Below are 23,205 nucleotides of genomic sequence, written 5' to 3'. Positions count from 1 at the left end.
TCTTCTACATATTTTTGTTAAAAAAATTGCAATAAGCGTATATTGATTGGTTTGCACAAAAGTTATAACGTCTACAAACTATGGGAAAGATTTATGGCATTATTATACTAGTAATGGTGGTGATCTGCGTTTTTTTTTTTTTTTTTTTTTTTTTTTTTTTTTAGCGGTACTGTGACATTGCAGTGGACAGATCGGACACTTTTAACACATTTTTGGGACCATTGGCATTTATACATATATGAATGCACTGATTACTGTATAAATGACACTGGCAGGTAAGGAGTTAACACTAGGGGCGATCAAGGGTTTAAATGTGTGTTCTAACTGTATTGGGGATAGGACTAACTAGAAGAAGAGACATATCGGTGTTCCTACTTAGTAGTTATAAACGATATGTCTCTTCTCTCCTGACAGAACAGGGATTTGTGTGTTTACACACACAAATATCCCTGTTCCTGTTCTCGTGCACGCAATCGCGCCGCCGGCCACGCACAGCGGGGGCACGCTCGCTCCTCTGGCGACGCGTACTCCTGCTATCGCCCTCAAAAGTACATATGTACCCATATGGCGATTTGCAAGAACAAACCACTTTGCCACCGTATATCGGCATGAGCTGATCGGCAAGTGGTTAAAGTGATTGTAAGGCTCAGTTCACACATATGCGACGACAGGCATTGCTGTGCAGATCCCATGTGATCTCTGTGCGATGCGAATTTCAGCCAAAGTGTGTGGCTTAAATTGCATCGCATTTGCACCAAAATGGTGCAGGACCTTTTTTTGGTCCGCACTGGAATCAGATCGTATGGGTGTTTACACCTATGCGATCCGATTTTGCGCTATTTGACAGTTGGCACTGTGATATGCGAACTGATCTGGGGGTGTCATTAACTTTCTATTATATAAATCACAAAGTGCAGCGCTAAGAATTAATAAAAATGTTTGCCTCTCTTCCTTTCAGGGGCGCGCACTCCGGCTCTGTGACTGGCTGGAGTTGCGTGATGTCACTACCGCGGGAGCCGCCGGTCACGACACTTGCTATTAAAAAAAAACGTCACGAGCGGCTGCTTCTTCACAGTGCATGTGCTGATGACATAATCGGCGCAGTGTACAGCAAATATCTCCTAAACGGCGCTGTTTAGGAGATATTTACACTACCTATAGGTACATCTTACCAATGGAGGTTTACAACCTCTTTTTAAGTGCTCCACAATGTGTACAAAATGCACACTTACCGATCACATCTATAACGTAAGCCTTTGGTGTCTAAGGCCCCTTTCACACTGGGACGGTGGGGGCATTGGCGGTAAAACGCCAATATTTTTTTTTTTTTTACAAAATTGTTTTTTTATTTGTTTTGATAGAAAGTAGTTTACAGGTTCAGATAGTACAAATGCATCCATAAACAAATCTCTTTTACAAAATATAAAAGAAAGTACAATAGCCCAACGGGGGCCAACTGTTATAGTTATACATCATATTTACCAAATTCCTCAACGGAGGAATGAAGTATACCACTGGTCACATAAGGGTAATGAGTGTGGACCTCGTAGGGCACCACAACCTAAAATCACAATGCTATATTCAGCAGGGATATTTCCATGAACACAACATCCACACCATACATGCACCCATCTATACTCATTCACACAAAAAGGCAAACCTTGTCCCACCCCGCCTCCACCACACCGTCCCTCCAGGTACACAAACGACCCACCATCCAAAGGTTACAGCCTCCCCTAGACGTCAAAACAAAAAAAAAAAAAAAAGAAAACCTATCAAGGGGAGGCCGGATATAGTTATTGTTGTGAGAGCGGAGTGTCCTTCCAAAAGGAGTCTGCTATATCAAGCCAGGGCTGCCAGATCTTAGCAAATTTTTTTGGGCAGGCCCTACCCTTATAAACCAGTTTAAAAATTGGCTTCAGATAGGAAGCCTAAAACACAAAATAAGCTGCAAAAAAGTTAGAAAAATCAGAGGGGGGTAATTAGGCAAGTGATGTAATAATCTTTTGTGTACTGGCTATAGTGGTTTTCATGATTTGGGTGGCAGAGTTTACTACCGCATTAAGACCCCTTTCACACTGGAGGCATTTTTCAGGCGCTTTAGCGCTAAAAATAGCGCATGTAAAGCACCTGAAAAATGCTGCAATCCCAGTGTGAAAGCCCGAGTGCTTTCACACTGGGATGCTGCGCTGGCAGGACGACAAAAAAAGTCTTGCAGCTTCTTTGAGGTACTTTAGGAGCGGTGTATACACCGCTCCTAAAGCGCCCCTGCCCATTGAACTCAATGGGCAGCGGTGCTTTGCGGGCGCTTTTAACCCTTGATTCGGCCACTAGCGGGGATTAGAAGCACCTCGCTAGCGGCCGAAAAGCACCTCTAAAACGACGGTAAAGCGCTGCTAAAACAAGCGGCGCTTTACTGCCGACTCTCCCACGCTGTTAGTGTGAAAGGGCTCTAAAGCCTTTCCTTGTTTATTTTCCAGTTGTTCCCATGAAGTGCCACTTACCCTGATGCAGATTTAAATAAAAATAACATTTGTTGGTATTACAGACTCTTTTAATGTTTAATGATCATCAATTTTATATTTACAGCAAACCCTGCCATCAATATGTGGAATGATATTGAAATTTTAGCAAATGATGACACTGGAAGCTGCCGTTTGAACATAGATTCACGGCAAGAAAGTGGCACCTCTTTATATCAAGTGGACACGCTACTTAAAATTGCATCAACTGAAAAGGTAAGACTTTTTTTTTGTAAAAGGCATATAGAATATCAAGTCTAAACATATTCTGCCACCTTTGTTTATTGTAATAGATGTAAGTAACTGAATCTAAACAATTACTAGAGCTGGCCATACATGTAGCTAATTATTGTCTGTTTTCTGATGAACCGACTGCAGTTCGAACTGTGAAAGGCCTTGGCATCCTCTCACGTGATCTCTTGCAATCTGGAAATTCAAGCAGTAGGGTTTTTGGAGGAACAGTGGATGCAGCCACTGTTTTGAGTATTCTACCCATGCCAGCTGTTGACATACAAAAGCCGGCACTGCAGATTTGCAGCTTTGTCCAGTTACACTGTTTATTGTGGATAGGGGAAATCTAACACACTAAGGCTCGCTTAAATTTCTACCTATTTTTTGGAATTAACTTTTTTTTTTTTCTCTTCATACCACAGTGCAAACTGCACAAAGTTTCAGACCTTTGACTTTCATCAGGTACTTGTAACATGGATACACCCACCTTTTTTATATATACATCACGATCTACCTTTTAAGGGGTGGTGTCATGAACTTGTACATAAAAAGTATCCAATAATATGAATATCAATGCAAGTATTAATAAATTAATAACAATTAACCACTTCAGCCCCGGAAGGATTTACCCCCTTCCTGACCAGAGCACTTTTTACAATTTGGCACTGCGTCGCTTTAACTGCTAATTGCGCGGTCATGCAATGCTGTACCCAAACGAAATTTGCGTCCTTTTCTTCCCACAAATAGAGCTTTATTTTGATGGTATTTGATCACCTCTGCCGCTTTTATTTTTTGCGCTATAAACGGAAAAAGACCAAAAATTTTGAAAAAAAATGATATTTTCTACTTTTTGTTCTAAAAAAAAATCCAATAAACTCAATTTTAGTCATACATTTAGGCCAAAATGTATTCGGCCACATGTCTTTGGTAAAAAAAATGTCAATAAGCGTATATTTATTGGTTTGCGCAAAAGTTATAGCGCCTACAAACTAGGGTACATTTTCTGGAATTTACACAGCTTTTAGTTTATGACTACCTATGTCATTTCATGAGGTGCTAAAATGGCAGGGCAGTACAAACCCCCCCAAATGACCCCATTTTGGAAAGTAGACACCCCAAGGAAATTGCTGAGAGGCATGTTGAACCCATTGAATATTTATTTTTTTTGTCCCAAGTGATTGAATAATGACAAGAAAAAAAAAAAAACAATTACAAAAAGTTGTCACTAAATGATATATTGCTCACACAGGCCATGGGCATATGTGGAATTGCACCCCAAAATACATTCAGCTGCTTCTCCTGAGTACGGGGATACCACATGTGTGGGACTTTTTGGGAGCCTAGCCGCGTACGGGGCCCCGAAAACCAAGCACCGCCTTCAGGATTTCTAAGGGCATAAATTTTTGATTTCACTCCTCACTACCTATCACAGTTTTGAAGGCCATAAAATGCCCAGATGGCACAAACCCCCCCAAATGACCCCATTTTGGAAAGTAGACACCCCAAGCTATTTGCTGAGAGGCATGTTGAGTCCATGGAATATTTTATTTTTTGACACAAGTTGCAGGAAAGTGACAATTTTTTTTTTTTTTTTTGCACAAAGTTGTCACTAAATGATATATTGCTCACACAGGCCATGGGCATATGTGGAATTGCACCCCAAAATACATTCTGCTGATTCTCCTGAGTACGGGGATACCACATGTGTGGGACTTTTTGGGAGCCTAGCCGCGTACGGGGCCCCGAAAACCCAGCACCGCCTTCAGGATTTCTAAGAGCGTTAATTTTTGATTTCACTCCTCACTACCCATCACAGTTTTGAAGGCCATAAAATGCCAAGATAGCACAAAACCGCCCCAAAATGACCCCATTTTGGAAAGTAGACACCCCAAGCTATTTGCTGAGAGGCATGGTGAGTATTTTGCAGCTCTCATTTGTTTTTGAAAATGAAGAAAGACAAGAAAAACGTATTTTATTTTTTTTTCTTTTTTCAATTTTCAAAAGTTTGTGACAAAAAGTGAGGTCTGCAAAATACTCACTATACCTCTCAGCAAATAGCTTTGGGTGTCTATTTTCCAAAATGGGGTCATTTGGGGGGGGTTTGTGCCATCTGAGCATTCCATGGCCTCCGAAACTGTGATAGGCAGTGAAGAGTGAAATCAAAAATTTACGCCCTTAGCCTAAAGGCGATGCTTGGTTTTCGGGGGCCCGTACGCGGCTAGGCTCCCAAAAAGTCTCACACATGTGGTATCCCCGTACTCAGGAGAAGCAACAGAATGTATTTTGGGGTGTAATTTCACATATTCCCATGGCATGTTTGAGCAATATATCATTTAGTGACAACTTTGTGCAAAAAAAAAAAAAAATTTGTCTTTTTCCCGCAACTTGTGTCACAATATAAAATATTCCATGGACTCGACATGCCTCTCAGCAAATAGCTTGGGGTGTCTACTTTCCAAAATGGGGTCATTTGGGGGGGGTTTTGAACTGTCCTGGCATTTTATGCACAACATTTAGAAGCTTATGTCACACATCACCCACTCTTCTAACCACTTGAAGACAAAGCCCTTTTTGACACTTTTTGTTTACATGAAAAAATTATTTTTTTTTGCAAGAAAATTACTTTGAACCCCCAAACATTATATATTTTTTTTAAAGCAAATGCCCTACAGATTAAAATGGTGGGTGTTTCATTTTTTTTTTTTTCACACAGTATTTGCGCAGCGATTTTTCAAACGCATTTTTTGGGGAAAAAACACACTTTTTTTTAAATTTTAATGCACTAAAACACACTATATTGCCCAAATGTTTGATGAAATAAAAAAAGATGATCTTAGGCCGAGTACATGGATACCAAACATGACATGCTTTAAAATTGCGCACAAATGTGCAGTGGCGACAAACTTAATACATTTTTAAAAGCCTTTAAAAGACTTTACAGGTTACCACTTTAGATTTACAGAGGAGGTCTACTGCTAAAATTACTGCCCTCGATCTGACCTTCGCGGTGATACCTCACATGCATGGTGCAATTGCTGTTTACATTTGACTCCAGACCGACGCTTGCGTTCGCCTTTGCGTGAGAGCAGGGGGGGGGGCGGGTGCTTTTTTTTTTTTTTTTTTTTTTTTTTTTTAATTTTTTATCTTATTTTTAAACTGTTCCTTTCATTTTTATTTTTTTTTTAATCATTTTTATTGTTATCTCAGGGAATGTAAATATCCCCTACGATAGCAATAGGTAGTGACAGGTACTCTTTTTTGAAAAAATTGGGGTCTATTAGACCCTAGATCTCTCCTCTGCCCTCAAAGCATCTGACCACACCAAGATCGGTGTGATAAAATGCTTTCCCAATTTCCCAATGGCGCTGTTTACATCTGGCAAAACCTAAGTCATGAAATGCTCGTAGCTTCCGGTTTCTTAGGCCATAGAGATGTTTGGAGCCATTCTGGTCTCTGATCAGCTCTATGGTCAGCTGGCCGAATCACCGGCTGCATTCTCAGGTTCCCTGTGGGACAGGAGAGACAGAGAAAAACATGGAAGACGGTGGGGGGGCATTCCCTCCCACTGCTTGTAAAAGCAGTCTAGAGGCTAATTAGCCGCTAGGATTGCTTTTACATGAAAGCCAACCGCTGGCTGAAAAGAATGATACCAAGATGATACCTAAACCTGCAGGCATCATTCTGGTATAACCACTCAAAGTCCAGCAACATACCAGTACGTTGCTGGTCCTTGTTGGGCATATATTGTAAACTTTTTTTTCATACAGCCTGTGGGCTGAACGAAAAAAGATATTGATCGGTGGATATGCCCACCATTAGAATACCTCCCTTCATCCACCCACTTCTAATGATGGGCATACATGCACCATTTATATATGCCGAAGCATGGGGGCATCCTCCCGCAAAAGGCAGGAGCAAATCGCTCCTCCACCCACTTCTGCCCCCACGCTTCGGCATATATGCTGAAGTATGTAACTGTGGTGGTGAAATCACCTCCGACAGCGCTGGAGTCACGGCTTTATGTATCGTGGGAGCAAACGCTGTTGCTGTCAAGATAAATAAATCCGCGCTGCAGCTGAATGGCGTACCTGAAAACAAAAAAATGTTTAAAACACGGTAAACTATAAAAAAAATTACATACCTGAAAAGCAAACATGATAAAACATAACTATAAAACATTGCAGAATAGAATACAGTAAAAAAGAGCAGAACAATAGAGAGAAAATAGAGAGAGAGAGAACAATAAAACGACAACTATTTTTGGTTTTTTTATTTTATTTTTTTTGTGTATTTTTTTTTTTTTTTTTTACTTTTTTTTTTTTTTTTTTTTATAACTAACTTTTAAAACTGTAACGGTTCCAGGTTTGGGTCTCTCAAAATGCAATGGCATCTTGGGAGACCCTGTGAAAGTGTGTCCTAGTCTGTGCAGTGCTGTACCCTACGCTAAAACTCAACTAGTGTATGGTAGCGTTCAAAACATTCACCAATGCAAAGACCAGGATTGCCAGGACAGGAGGGACAATAATACCGGGTGTCACGCCTAAATCCGCGCTTTCTGCAGACACGACATTTTCTTTGGGGGGGGCTCGTTGGGTAGGGGTACTCTGGAGGACATAAGGAAAATGCCTCTCATGCAGCCGGCCTACTGCATTTGGATTGGGAAGGTGAGGTGGAGCACCGTCTGGAAACAGAAGGGCTCTGACGATCTCTTCCTGGAATTTAAGGAAGGATCCAGTCCGTCCTGAAGCTCTGTATAGCACATGAGCGTTCAGCAAAGCCAATTGAAATAAACAGACACTTTTTTTGTACCAGCGTCTGGCCTTACGGGCAATTAGGTACGGCGCCAACAACTGGTCGTTGAGGTCCACCCCTCCCATATTAAGGTTATATTCGTGGACACAGAGGGGTTTCTCCACAACACCAGTCGCCGTAGTAATTTGGGTCGTCGTGTCTGCATGAAGGGAGGTGAGAACGAAAACATTCTTCTTATCCCTCCACTTCATAGCGAGCAAATTATTATACTTCAAGCAGGCTCTCTCCCCCAGCCTAAGACGGGACTCTACAAGCCGCTGGGGAAAGCCCCGGCGATTAGGTCGCACGGTGCCACATGCTCCAATTTGATGATCAAAAAGGTGACTAAAAAGTGGCACGCTCGTATAATAATTGTCCACGTACAAGTGGTACCCCTTTCCGAATAAGGGTGACACCAAGTCTCACACTATCTTGCCAGCGCTTCCTATGTAGTCAGGGCAGTTTGTCGGCTCTACGTGACTATCTGTGCCCTCGTAAACCATAAAACTACATGTATAGCCTGTGGCCCTGTCACAGAGCTTATACATCTTGACCCCGTATCTGGCACGCTTGCTGGGAAGGTACTGTTTGAATGACAAGCGGCCAGAAAACTTAATCAGGGACTCATCAACGCAGACAACTTGATGGGGAGTAAACAAGTCTGCAAAACGTTGGTTGAAGTGGTTTACGAGGGGCCGAATTTTGTAGAGCCGATCGTATGCAGGGTCTCCACGAGGACGACAGAGTTCATTGTCGTTGAAGTGCATGAACCGCAAAATCTGCTCGTATCGTGCCCTGGCCGTTGAAGCAGAGAACACGGGCATATGGTGAATTGGGTCAGTGGACCAATATGACCGCAACTCACTCTTTTTGGTTATGCCCATGTTGAGGGAAAGGCCCAGAAAGATCTTAAATTCGGAGACTGTAATTGGTCTCCAATCTCTGGCAAGGGAGGACTGGGGATTAGCGGCGATGTGTTGACCAGCGTATAAATTGCTTTGGTCCACAATAGATCTATAGAGATCTTCGGTGAAAAACAGTGAATAAAAATCCAGTGGCATAAAGTCAACTGTTTCCACCTGAATTCCGGGTTGGCCAGTGAAACGGGGAAGTATGGGTGCTGCAAAAGTGGTGGGTACCCAATTCGGATTGGCGAATGCAGCAGGAAGGGCACTATGGGCACGGCGGGCCTGTGTTCGTCTTCTTGGTGGCAGCGGGACACTACTAGTGCTTGCCACCTCACCAGCTTGAACTGCACTTATGGGACTCGCCACGTCACCACGTGATACTGCAGTGCTGGATGTACGACCAGGGTGTACTAGGCCGCTGGTGCTTGCCAGTTCACCAGAAGGAATAGCGGCGCTAGTACTTCTCTGCTCCATACGAGGGACCTGCGGTTCTTGCACTTCAAGGACAGAAGAAGTAGTTCGGGGTCTGGTATGCCTGACCCTAGCAGGGACCACAACTCCGTCGTCAGAGCTATCTGTCATGGAGCCGCTGTCCTCTACAGGATTGTATTCTGAGCTTGAACTTGACAGATGAGTGACTTCCTCTTCACTATCTGTCATGCTCAGAAACGTGTAGGCCTCTTCACTAGTGTACCTTCGATTTGCCATTTTGGGCTCTAAATTTAGGGGTACACTAGTGAGACTCACAGGCAAAAAAGCTCCTGACTGTCAGCGACTGATTCAAAGCGCTACCAAAAAACTGTTAGCGATTGCAGGGATCAGGCCTGACTCTGCGAACGCTGCAGTTATGTGTGCTTAGTGTTTTGTGACAGTTATCGATCGATACTGCACTTGGGTGGGCTGGGCTGGGCTGGGCTGGGCCGAGGGGCAAACCGCAGGTGCTAACAGGTATCTGGGCTGATCCCGCTAACACTGCGTTTTTTTGGGGGACCCTAAACTGCTGGGGAGTATAGATCTGATCGGATCAGATATCGATCTGTTCAGATACTATAGCACTAAGGGAGGTGTATGCTGCGTGCGTGGGTTTTAGCGGTACTGGCGCTAACCTGACGCTGCCTGGGGCGACGCAGACCTTATCTGACCCTAAGAACTTAACTTCTATCACCGCCGGGCAATTAGGGGGTTAAACCTTTATAAGGTAATAAACGGCGGGTGCCCTAAAACTGTAATAAACTACAAAAAACAAACCAACTAACCAGCATCACCCCTAACAATTATATGGTGATCACTGGTGAAAGGGTTAACTGGGGGCAATCAAGGGGTTAAAACCTTTAGTAGGTAGTATATGGGGGTCCCTGTCGCTATAAAACACTGACATCAAACCTATATACTTGCCTCCCTAACTAGCGTCACCTGTGTCACTAATGCAGCGATCAGAAAAACGATCGCTTAGTGACACTGGCGACGGGGGGTGATCACGGGGTTAAAACTTTATTAGGGGGGTTAGGGGGGTACCCTAGTCCTAAAGGGGGCTAACCTAACTGCCCTAACACTTGTAACTGACACAAACTGACACCAATGCAATAATCAGAAAAAAAAAAAACCTGTTATTGGTGTCAGAGTGACAGGGGGTACAGGGGGGTGACAGGGGGGTGACAAGTGTGCCTGCGTGTTCTACTGTTAGTGTAGTGTTGGTGCACTTACTTGGATGTCTTCTCTCTTCGGCGCCGGGACGAAAAGACCGGCTCGAGGAGAGATGACATCACTTCCTCCGCTTCTGTTTACATTCACAGAAGCCGAGGAAGCCTGTCATTGGCCAGGAGCAATCGCGAGGGGGGAGCCACGAATGAGTGGCCTCCCCCTCACCTTTGATCGACCCTGACCTGAATCCGACCGCCGCTGGCACCGGGGGGGTCCGATCGGACCCCCCACCCGCGGGCAGGCAAGGACGTACCTGTAAGCCCTTTTGCCTGCCCGTGCCGCTCTGTCGACGTACATCGTCGTGCGGCGGTCGGCAACTGGTTAATAAATCTTCAGTGCCTGTAAATATTGATTTAGCTGGTAGTCAAATCTATAGCAGCAACAAGGAGTTTGAGAAAAGTTTTTATAGATAAATGCTTAATTGAAGCCTATTATTTATTGCACCCAACTTAAATACTTAAAGTGATTGTAAAGTCTTGTTTTCTCCCCTAAAAAAATATTAAACATTTTAGACTTACTTGCTCTGTTGCAGTGGATTTGCACAGAGCAGCCCAGATCCTCCTCTTCTCGGGATCCCTCTTCTGTGATCCTGGCCCCTCCCTCCTGCTCAGTACCCCCACAGCAAGCAGCTTGCTATGGGGGCACCCGAGCTTAGTCAAAGCTCCGTGTGTCCATTCGGGTACGGAGCCCCGTCCCTCTCTCCCCTGATTGGCTAGCTGACTTTGATTGACGGCAGTGGGAGCCAATGGCGCTTCTGCTGTGTCTCAGCTAATCAGGAGGGAGAATCTTGGACGGGTGAGACGCTTGTGGCATCTCTGGGCAGAGAGGGACCTCAGGTAAGTGTTAGGGTGGGGGGGGGCTGCTGCACACAGAAGGCTTTTTATTCTAAAGTTTTACTTTTTTGGATAGGGTGGAGAGAGACTGTCAGTTTTTATTGCTATCTGTGCCCCTGTTGCGGAGATTCTCCCCCCTCCCCCGCCTATTTGTCCTGTTTACCATTATCTATGAAAGTGAAAGTAAAAGAAAATCACAACTTTTGGGTTGTCCCCAGAAAAGTAATAGAGGGGAAATCTTCCAATGGGGACACTAGTTCAGGTGACCTAAGGGCCCCAAGGAATTCTAATTTGTAGGGGTTTCCTCTCACTTCCTGTTTGGCTATTGGACAGAAAGTGAAGGGAAATCTCTGCAATGGTACACAGATGGCGTTTATTGATTGGTTTGCGCAAAAGTTATAGCGTTTACAAAATAGGGGATAGTTTTATGGCGTTTTTATTAATAATTTTTTTTTTTTTTTTTTACTAGTAATGGCGGCGATCAGTGATTTTTATTGTGACTGCGAAATTAAGGTGGACACATCGGACATTTTTGACACATTTTTGGGACCATTGTCATTTATACAGCAATCAGTGCTATAAAAATGCACTGATTCCTGTGTAAATGACACTGGCAGTGAAGGGGTTAACCACTAGGGGGCAGTGTAAGGGTTAAGTATGTCCTGGGGACTGATTCTAACCGGGGGGGGGTAGGTGTGGCTACGTGTGACACGTCACTGATCTCTGCTCCCGATCACAGGGAGCAAAGATCAGTTACACTGTCACTAGGCAGAGCGGGGAGATGCTTGTTTACATTAGCATCTCCCTGTTCTTCCTCTCTGTGAGGAGATTGCGGGTATCCCCGCGGCCATCGAGTCCGCGCGTCCCGACTCACGGAGGTCCTGCCCGGCGTGCATGGCGGCAAATTTAAAGGGAGGTACAGGTACGCCCATTTGCCCAGCCGTGCCACTCTGCAGACGTACATCGGCGTGCGCCGGTCGGGAACCATTTAAGATGGAAAACCTTCTGTCTTTACAACACCCTTTAAAGTGGTTCTACAACCTTAGGATGCTTTACCTTAATGCATTCTCTGCATTAAGGTGAAAAACTTTCTGTGTTCTGGATTCCTCCCCCCATTGACTCCTGCTGCTGTCAATCAAATCCTGACAAGGGGGTGGGACAAAGCCAAGCCATGGACGCAGGCAGCAGGGCTCAGGAGCAAGCCCACATGAGTACCCTGTTAGCAAGCAGCTTACTGGGGGGTGGGGGGTGGGGGGAGTATTTGGAAGGGGGACAGAAGTGGAAACACTCGTGGAGGATCCAGGTTGCTCTGTGCAAAACCATTGCACAGTACAGGTAAGTATGACATATTTGGTTCTTGGTGAGCAGGTAATAGAAGTTCATTGTTAGGGGTTGCATACACTTTAAACCTCTGCATTTGATACATTATTCTTTGGGTGCCTCTCATAGAATTTCACCTGCCCCATGACCATCACCTATTCTGATGTTAAAAAATAAATTAATTAAAAAAAAAAAATCCCCTTAAGGTTGACTGCTTATCTATGGTCCACCATGTAAAATCATTTATTCAATTCCACATCATATTTTAAATATTTGTAGTTTACTTCTAATAATCTGGATGACCTTGAAGTTTGTAAACATACTTTGTCAAGAATCCTACATGTTTACTTCCTTGAATTCTGTGACACATTCACTATTCCCTGTGAATATGCATAGCTGTGTCACATTTATCACAAAGCCTGCTGTCTAAACTATAGAGGCGCTGAGAGGAGGCGTTTCAGTTGGCGCAGTCAATAGAGGAATCAATACTTGCAGGCAGCGAAGGTACCACAGGATGGATAGTCCCTTGAAACTGAATGTAAAGCAAACACGTTTTTTTGAAGGTCTGACAATATTTTTGAATTTGTGTCATTGTCAGCCTAACAGATGGTGGTGCTTTTTTTTTGTTCAGTAAGGTCTTATGTATTGAACTCTGTAGTTTTCAACGTGCAACTTTACTATATTTAAAAACATATATATTTTTTTTTTTCAAGGTGATTGTCAATCCAAAACTATTCGCCTACAGTTCAAATGAGGGATGTGTAATTGTTGCTGACAAATCTGTATGCCTGCTTGATAGCATTTGTCAATCTCTGCAGCTCCAGTTACAGTTTGGTAAGTGCCAAGGATTGTGAACAGCAATCAGATGCGTTCTGTAACCCAAACAAAAAAGAAATTAAAAATGTGTAAAGTTTAGAATACCCCTCTTAAAATGACGCACTCTAGTTCCTTGGTCCTTGTACAGTTGATGCTTGCTTTAAAAAAAAAAATAGTATCCGACTCTCACCTGAATCTGTAAAGAAAGACATCCTGCGACATTTCCTGGCTGCACCAAGGGTAGTTATTCCCTGCCAGTGGAGATTGACGACTATGTCTTCCCTTGGGGTTCGGGCGATTGTACGTGGACCGTATAAGAGATCTGGAATGTCGGCTCAGAAAGCTGGACAGGAGGAACGGTTCTCCCTCACCTGGACCTCATGGTCCATGTTCCGCTACTCCTCGGAGTTCCTTGCTTGGGCTGAAGGACACCCCGTGACAGCTTTGGTGGAGTGCATTTATCTATTTATTTTCTTTTTTTGTTCCTTGGTCCCATAAGCTCCTTTTTCTTTTCCATCTGGCTTTTTAATCCCCTTTTAGGTGTATAGCGTTCAGGGGCCTGGTATGCATTACTAGTGTCAATTACAGTGTTCATTTACGACAGCTTGAAGTCCCTTCAGCATCTTACTCTCTCAAACAGAGCAGTGCTGCATTATATTTCTTGATGCCCCCCCCCTCACAATAAAGTTTCATGTTGTGTCATTGTTGGAGCCTATCGCCAGCATTAGTACCCTGTATCTTTGCTTTTATATATTTTTTGAATATATGCTCTTGAATTTGTGCATAAGAGATTGTAATTTTTCTACTTTATATTTATCAAAGTAGACATTTGCTTCTGTTTTGTATATGTTAATCTTTCCATACATTTTTTTTTCAATAAAATCAGATTGAACTTAAAAAACAATAGATGGATGTTCTCAAACTTCATTATGAAACCTGCACCACTAAAATGAATGGACTAAAACATTATACAGGGTAGATAAATAACACAGTACACAGATTTTTCTGGTGGTATGGATCTATTAAATTGACCTGTGCCTAATTCATAAAAGCCTTACATCAGTTTTGGTACAAGTACTGAAACTTGTACTAGATTCAGGTAGTTATTACTACCACCATTTTTAGATTCTGTTACTATGCCTGATGGGGAACTCTGAGAAACTAGATTCCCCATCAGGTCTGCCCTGCCTGTGAGTGGCAGTGGGTGGATTCCTGTGCCGCTATTCAGTCCAATAGCACTTTGATTCTACCCACTGTTCTCTGTATCTGCTGGCAGTTGCAGGCAAGGCGGACCTGATGGGAAGATCACCTTGGGGTTCCCCATCAGGTTGCGCCAGCCCAACAACTCAAATTCACAAGAGCTACTCCTATTGGGCCCAACTTGCTCGTGATTGACAGCTCACGCCAGTGGGCAGATTTCAAAGCCACTATTGGACTGAATAGCAGCTATAATGAAATGTCAATCAAAAGTAAAACAGACCTGATGGGGAAATAGTCTCTTGGTCATGCCCCTGTCAGTGTGATGGTTGCAATGACCAAGGAGGGAGGGTGGCGGTGCACTGAGGAACGAGTGGTCCAGTAAGGACACTAACCACATTGCCAGTATCGGCAGATCATGTACCAGGTACATGAATCAGGCGCAATCACTGCTATTTTCTGTGCTGCGCCCTGACCCTTTATGAATGCTCCGGTCGCTTTTTAGGCAAGCATTTTAAAACATTTGCAGGAATAGTGAAAACCAACCCCCCCCCCCCCCCCCCAACCCTTTTTTTTTTTTTTTTTCCTTTGTCAGTGCAAACAATATTCTCATCCTAAATGCATACTCTTGTCTTGGTGTCACATTAAAGCAAAAGTAGCAGATCATAAATATAAACCTATTTAACATCTTTTACTATTTCCTTCCTTTGGCACGTTTATGACAAATACTATCAATCTAAATACGTATTAGTTATCAGAGCATCAAGTTTATGATTACATTTAATTTCGAGACATTTAAATGTTTTAGTATTACCGAAAAAAATGTATGTGATTGGCGGACCTCCTATTTTTATAGTCCTCTTCCAGGGCGGAACTCCTGAGAGGTGACTGGTTCCACTCGACAGGAAACGCAATCAACAGAGGTTAAAAATCCCTGCCCTTCCCCCTGCACCTCAGTTCTTGATTGTGTTTCTCTGGTGCAGCAAAACTTTACTTACCTGAAGCCTGGGGTGGATGGTCTCTCCCTAGGACGTTTATGCCAGGAAGGGCTGCGCGTCCATGCAGGGCATATTCCCACTCCAGGGAGTTTTTTCTATTGCAGGGCGTCTTCCCTGTTTTGGAGCGCCGGGAACACTTCCCCTGTGCCAGAAAAACTCCTAGAGACGAGACGAACAAAGCCCCGTTTCCAGGTCTTCACCTATCGACACAGCAAGGAAGCAGACGGATGGAGAGTGAGGATGTGCTAGTGGTGGCTGCAGCCAAGGAGGAGACCATGAGCGGCGAGTCGGACACTTCTTGCAGGTCATGGGAAAGGGGGGAAGCCTGACCCACACCCCTGTGGGTAGAACAGGGCAGGCAGGAGAAGGGACAGTTACTAACATTAGGCACAGTCTTTCTTTATCCCCAGGAGCCAAGTGGATCTGCTCCCGGGAGCTCTTATAGGCTACCCAAGCCCACTCCCTCGCCTCGCTCAAAGTGGTGTGGCTATTGTAATGAAAAGTTGCCGCTAGAGCATACCAGACCTTTTTGTTATAAGTGTATGCACAAGCTTTCAGGCAATTAGACCTCAGGTCATGAAGGATTTTTTGTCTGTTCAGTAGGAGACGTTAGCCACCCTTCAGTCCTTTAGGACAGCAGTGTTGTCTAAACAGGACACTGACACCTCCTCTAAAGAGGAATCTTCCTCCCAGGAAGGGACGTCTGTCCCAAACTTGTGGGGACCTCAGAGACCAAAAATTTGAATGAGGAGGTGGAGGGGCCTGGGGGTTCAGGTCAAAGCTCCCTAGATGATGGGCAGAATTTGGACCTAGCTAGCCAGGACAGTGATAAGGCTAGACCAGGTAGGCATCTTTTTTTCCATGGAAGACATGGAGGGGCTTCTTCGGGCAGTTTACGCCTCAAAACATCTGAGAACCTCCGGCTCAGGTCTCTGCCAGAGATAATATGTATAGGAGGCTAGTCAGACCACAGTCAAAAGTCTTACCGGTCCACCAGACCCTTTAAGGAAGTTATCCTGAGGGAATGGAAGGAGCCAGAAAGAAAGGTATTAAAGCTTAAAATCTGGAAACTGAGGTATCCATTTGGGGAGGAGGAGGAAGAAAAGTTCTTCAAGACCCCCAAATTGGACGCTGCATTGTCGGAGGTGTCAAAGATGTCTGATTTGTCCTGTGGGGATTCGGGTAATATTAAGGACAAGATGGACCACAGGTCATAGAAAGTATTGTGCAGGGCCTGTCATGCAAACACAGCAGTCATGGTCTTGGCATTGGCCTGTGCCAGCTTTTTTGTGGCCCCTCTAGTCAGAGCCAATTCAAGTCCAAAAAGGACTTGTGCAAAAGATGGGGTAACAGTAAGGACAAACAGAAAGGTGGTCTCCTTTTTTCCAGCCCTAGTCCCCACTAAAGATTCCAAATGACACCAGCCTCAAAGTGGGGGGGACTCTCACGTTTTCTGTCCCAGTGGGAGCAGATCTCCGGGAGCCCTCACATCCTGGTACTGTTAAGAGGGGGTTATCTGTTAGATCTCCTCTGTCCCGCCTCAAAATTTTTATTTTGACTCTCCTGCCCAGGGATCAGCTGAGAGCAGAAGGACTTCAGGGCGGTAGCTGAGAATTGGCGGAACAGGAGGTAATCGCCCCAGTCCCAACGTATCAGGTTTGACTGGTATTTTATTCCCATGTGTTCGTGGTCCAAGAACCCTCAGGCAAGTTTCACCTGATCATAAATCTCCGGAAACAGTTTCTGCAGTACAGCAGGTTCTGCATGGAGAGTATCTACAGTGTCCGAAAAACACCTTTTAAAAGGGGGTCTTCATGGTCATGCTGGACCTCAGGGATGCTGCTCTCCATAGCCCTGGAACATCAGACCCTATTACGGTTTGCCATACTAATAAGTCGGGGGATCCAACACTGGCAGTTCAGAGTGCTCCCCTTCAGCCTGGCAGCAAGCTCAAGGGTTTTTACCAAGGTACTAGCAGAGGTATTGTAGCTCACCTTCACCTCCAGGGGCTGTCCTCGATCCCATACCTGGGCGACCTCCTGGTCTATGCCCATTCGCTGCAGCCACTAAGGGCAGACTTGGAGAAGTTGATTTTCACACTGGAGACCTTGGGGTGGATCGTCAACCGAGAAAAGTCCTCCCTAGCGCCATCCCAAACAAAGGTCTTTTTGAGATCTCATGCACTCCGGGGTTTAAATGCACTTTCTTTCAGAAGAGAAAGTTGTAAAGGTGATGGGGGCAGTTTTAACATTACTAGAGCTCAGAGAATGTTCCTGCAGGCACATCATGAGGGTCTTGGTGCTGATGACGTCTTGCATCCCAGCCCTTCCTTGGGCACAGCTTCACTCCAGAGAACTTCAGTTCTTTCTGCTCTCCTCGTGAGACAGGAGGAGGGAGTCCTTGGATGGAAAGGTGTCCCTTCCAGGAGAAATAAAAGCCTCATTAAAGTGGTGACTCGATGGAAACAGGCTAGAGTTAAGTCGACCTTGGAAACAGTGGTTCCCAGTCAGGCTGACCGCAGATGCAAGTTCCTGGGGATGGGGGGGCCCATCTGGAGGACCCCTGGGCTTAGGGAGCTTGGGACCCAGCACAGGCAAAAACCTCTTCCAACTACAGAAAACTACTGGTGGTGGGACGGGCCCTAAGGGTGTTCGAGGACAGAAGGCGGGAGAGGGAAGATCAGATTCTCTTGGATAATATGATGATGGTATCTTGCCTAAATCATCAGTTCTGTCCCAGGAGGTCTTAGGTTGGGCAGAGGAGACACTGTCCTCTATCTTGGCGGTCCACATAAGCAAACCTGCCAATATAGTCAGCAGCCCATCCTTTAAGCGATATGGGAGCTAAACAACAAAGTCTTTTCTCAGCTAAGTCAGCTCTTTGGTACCCTGGAGATAGGCATCTTTGCCTGCAGGAGGAACAGGAAGGTGAGGCGCTATTTTTCCCTCTCTCTGAAACAGAGATTCTATTATATAGATCAGTGTTTCTCAACTCCAGTCCTCAAGGCGCACCAACAGGTCATGTTTTCAGGATTTCCACTATTTTGCACAGGTGATTTGATCAGTTTCACTGCCTTAGTAATTACCACAGCCGTTTCATCTGAGGGATATCCTGAAAACATGACCTGTTGGTGCGCCTTGAGGACTGGAGTTGAGAAACACTGATATAGATTATAATAAACAGAGAAAAAAAAATATTATATATATATATATATATATATATATATATATATATATATATATATATATATATATATATATATATATATATATATATATATATATATATATATATATATATATATATATAATTTATATATTATGAGCTCTCACATTTTCTTAAATATTTTATAATATCTTTTCATGTGACAACACTGAAGAAATGACACTTCGCTACAATGTAAAGTAGTGAGTGTATAACAGTGTAATTTTGCTGTCCCCTCAAAATAGCTCAACACACAGCCATTAATGTCTAAACCGCTGGCAACAAAAGTGAGTACACCCCTAAGTGAAAATGTCCAAATTGGGCCCAAGTAGTAATTTTCCCTTCCCGATGTCATGTGACTTGTTAGTGTTACAAGGTCTCAGGTGTGAATGGGGAGCAGGTGTGTTAAATATGGTGTTATCGCTCTCTCTCATACTGGTCACTGGAAGTTCAACATGGAGCCCCATGGCAAAGAACTCTCTGAGGAGGATCTGAAAAAAAGAATTGTTGCTCTGCATAAAGATGGCCTAGGCTATAATAAGATTGCCAAGATCCTGAAACTGACCTGCAGCATGGTGGCCAAGACCATACAGTGGTTTAACAGGATTGGTTCCAATCAGAATAGGCCTTGCCATGGTCAACCAAAGAAGTTGACTGCACATGCTCAGCGTCATATCCAGAGGTTGTCTTTGGGAAATAGATGTAGGAGTGGTGTCAGCATTGCTGCAGAGGTTGAAGGGGTGGGGGGTCAGCCTGTCCGTGCTCAGACCGTACACCACACACTACATCAAATTGGTCTGTATAGCTGTCATCCCAGAAGAAAGCCTCTTCTAAAGATAATGCATAAGAAAACCTGCAAACAGTTTGCTGAAGACAAGCAGACTAAAGACATGGATTACTGGAACCATGTCCTGTGGTCTGATGAGACCAAGATAAACTTATTCGGTTCAGATGGTGTCAAGCGTGTATGGCGGCAACCAGGTGAGGAGTACAAAGACAAGTGTGTCTAGCCTACAGTCAAGCATGGTGGTGGGAGTGTCATAGAAGCTGAGGGTAAAGGTGATGGACTGGCCAAGCATGTCTTCAGACCTAAACCCTATTGAGCATCTGTGGGGCATCCTCAAACGGAGGGTGGAGGAGCGCAAGGTCTCTAAAATCCACCAGCTTCGTGATGTCGTCATGGAGGAGTGGAAGAGGACTGCAGTGGCAACCTGTGAAGCTCTGGTGAACTCCATGCCCAAGAGGGTTAAGGCAGTGCTGGAAAATAATGGCGGCCACACAAAATAATTGACACTTTGGGCTCAATTTGGACATTTTCAATTAGGGGTGGTACTCACTTTTGTTGCCAGTGGTTTAGACATTAATGGCTGTGTTTTGAGTTATTTTGAGGGGACAGCAAATATACATTGTTATACAAGCTGCACACTCACTACTTTACATTGTAGCAAAGTGTAATTTCTTCAGTGTTGTCACATGAAAAGATATAATAAAATATTTACAAAAATGTGAGGGGTGCACTAACTTGTGTGAGATACTGTGTGTGTGTGTGTGTGTGTGTGTGTGTGTGTATATTAGGGTATTTCATTTTTCCAAAGGTGTGATTTTAAAAGATATGCCAAATTTTAAGAAGATTGGATAATATTTAGGGGTTGCACACATTTGATCACTTTTATTAAAGCAAAGTCTGTGGTCTTCAATTGATAAGAAGTCATATACAACAATGCTGGATGAAGAAAGTCCCGTTCAAGGCTTTCTAGAAGAACAACGAGAGAAAATGGTTAACTACATCCAAAATGTCCTAAAAGACGGAAGTCATCCAAGAGAAGACTACAAAGAGTTATTACAACTCTCACTCCTGTACCTAGGAGGTTGGTCTTAAAACGACTTCCGTTTCAGGATCCCAGGGGCACTGCATCAAGCAAGGTGGATGGCAAAGGCAATATATGCACTTAAAATTGTCCTCTTCACTAAACCGTTGAATATTCCTCAAGGACAATTGAAAGGAATGAAACGGGTTGCACATTTTGTCAGCCTCATATATGTTCACTTTTGGCATGAGGCAATTGTAAGTCGATGGGCTCCAGAGAAAGATTTGGATATGCTACAGCTTTTGAGCACTTACCCAGATGCAGACGTCAAAAAATGTGCTCTCACAGTTGCTAAGAGACACCTTTGGTATCTGTCAGAAATAAACGTAGGATTGGCTTTTTTGAACGAATGTATTACTCAGGCTGTTAAGGAAAATATGACTAAAAACTTAGAAACCAAACCTGCGAAGAAAAAGGAAGTGAAACGATTATAGGGCAAAATCATGGTTTTTGAAGGAAAAGACCTGAGCCATTTCGTTACTAATAAAACAAAGACATTCTTTGAATTGTTTGGGATCCACAACGTGACATAATACTGCAGTGATTCTCTAAGAAGCCATGTGAATGCTCTTAAGGTTGTCAATGATACCGCAGAAAGAGGAATTGCTCTGATAAAAAAGTATAACGAATCGGTCAGGGATGAACAACAAAAACAATTCTTGTTGAGGGTAGTCGAGCATCACAGAAAAGTCGAGCATCACAAAACAAGGGATTGCATCGTTCAAAGTTGATCAATATAACACATGTTGTGCCTATCATATTACCTATTACTCTTAGTGTATAGTTTTAATAGTATTTTAAGTTTGTGATTTCTAGTTTTCCCAATAAAAATAATTAACATTGAAAAATCTTATTTTTTGCCTACTTTTACAAAACAGATCAAAGTGCAACCTCTAAATATTATCCAATCTTCTTGAAATCTAGCATATATATCTTTTACATCACTCAGACTCGGGGGGCAAAAGCAAAGTCTGCAAAAATGTTAGTTTATTTTTTTTTCCATTAGAAAATGAAACACCCTAGCATATGTTGTTTTTCTTTTTTTTTTTTTCTCACTGGTGCCAGGAGAAAGATGTCTCTCCTCCTAATTATGCCTCCCCTCTAATGATTAGATACCCACCTTAGGATCTGACCCTGGTGTTGGGGGCATTGACTGAAGCTCCCTTCGAACCAGCGTATCAAGTTTGTTGGATTCTTATCCTTTAATTTAGCCTTCCTACTAGCCATTACTATGGCTAGGAGGATAGGTGAGTTATAGGCCCTGTCTATTAAGGAGCCTTTTTTGTTAGTTTTGGAAGACAGGGTTATTCTTAGGCAGGATCCCCTGTACCTCCCTAAAGTTACCTCTCATTTCCATAGATCACAAGAGATTGTTCTCCCATCATTTTGTGAAAACCCTAAAAACAAGAAAGAAAGACATTCTCATTTGTTAGATGTTAGGCAGTGTCTCCTGACATACCTGGAAAGAGTGGGAGAATTTAGGAAGTCAAACCACCTCTTAGTTTTATTCAGTGGTCAGAAGAAAGGAGGGCAAGCGTCTAGCAAGACGGTAGCCAGGTGGATCAGACAGGCCATTGCCTTAGCCTATGAAAAGTCAGGTTCCCCTGTTCAAGTTCACCTTAGAGCTCACTCCAAAAGATTGCTGGCGGCCTCTTGGGCGGAGAAAGTCGGAGCATCGATGGAAAAAATCTGCCGGGCAGCCACATGGACAAGCCAGAATACCTTCTTGGGACGCTACAGAGTGGAACTGTTGTCCCCTCAGTACCTGGCATTTGACAGAAAAGTCTTACAGGCAGTAAGGCCTGACCTTTTTGCTCTTCGTTTCAGGTGTGCTGTCCTGGAAGATGACTGGAGAAAAATACCAGTTACACTTACCGGTAACGGTTTTTGCGGGAAATTTTCCAGAATGGCAGGCCTACTTCCAACCCCTGGGTGTTGGTTAATTCTTAAAGAATGTCCCTTGTGCACCAGTAGTTATGATACTTTTTCATAACTGAGGTGCAGGGGGAAGGGCAGGGGTTTTTAACCTCTGATTGTTTTTCCTGTCAGGTGGGACCAGTCATCTCTCAGGTGTGCCGTCCTGGTAGATTTCCCAGAAATACTGTTACTGGTAAGTGTAACTGGTATTTTTCAAATGCAACCCCAATACATTGAAAAGTCTAAATACCTTGTTTTATTGGAGTCATTTCACACATTTTTGTTTTGTTTTTGTTTTTTTGTGTGGTTTTGTTTTGTTTTGTTTTTTTTTTTTTCTTTTTATATTTATTTTCAGTGAACGGAGTGCAGCAGGTGTGCATGAGAGAGGCTCAATCCGGGTCAGTTATACATCTAGATCAGCCTTTCTCAACCTTTTCAAAATAGAGGAACCCTTAAAATACCTTTCCGGTCTCAAGGAACCCCTGCTAAAAATTATATATCTACAACTCGTGATACATTTAGTGTGACAGACAGTGAGAAGAATGTTCCTTACACTTGTGGTCATTGGGAAGAATTACCCCTTTAAAGATGGCTAAAAATATTAATGGTGTCAGTGGGAACTTTATCTGAGGGGCAGAAATTGCTCTTTGCTTGAGGAACCCCTAGCAACCTCTGAGGGAACCCTATGGTTCCATGGAACTCTGGTTGAGAAAGCCTGATCTAGATAAACAGTACCTCAGATTCAAAAACAGCAGTCTTGCCAGTGAAACCATCTCTTCAGGAATTTCTCCCTAGTGCCCTTCTGTCTCAAACATGTCTTCCATTTCTTGATTTCCACAATCTTTGCCAACCAGACAGTAACCAAGGATAGTTGGAGCTGCTTCCCAAAGATTGGGATA

General features: G+C 43.7%; 1 protein-coding gene across 1 annotated transcript in view; it reads left to right on the top strand.

Moving 5' to 3' along the window:
* The window catches only part of KNTC1 (kinetochore associated 1), a 521,537-nt gene that overhangs the window by 869 nt on the left and 497,463 nt on the right, over positions 1-23,205 (top strand). The window contains exons 2-3 of the mRNA XM_073627545.1: positions 2,590-2,738; positions 13,020-13,140. Coding sequence (XP_073483646.1) covers positions 2,607-2,738; positions 13,020-13,140 — 253 coding nt within the window. The 5' untranslated portion in view covers positions 2,590-2,606. The remainder of the gene's footprint in view (positions 1-2,589; positions 2,739-13,019; positions 13,141-23,205) is intronic.

This window comes from Aquarana catesbeiana, linkage group LG01 (assembly GCF_042186555.1).
Source record: "Aquarana catesbeiana isolate 2022-GZ linkage group LG01, ASM4218655v1, whole genome shotgun sequence".
Lineage (NCBI taxonomy): Eukaryota > Metazoa > Chordata > Amphibia > Anura > Ranidae > Aquarana > Aquarana catesbeiana.
The sequence above is the reverse complement of the archived record's forward strand: the minus strand, read 5'-3'. Positions and strand labels throughout refer to the sequence as shown.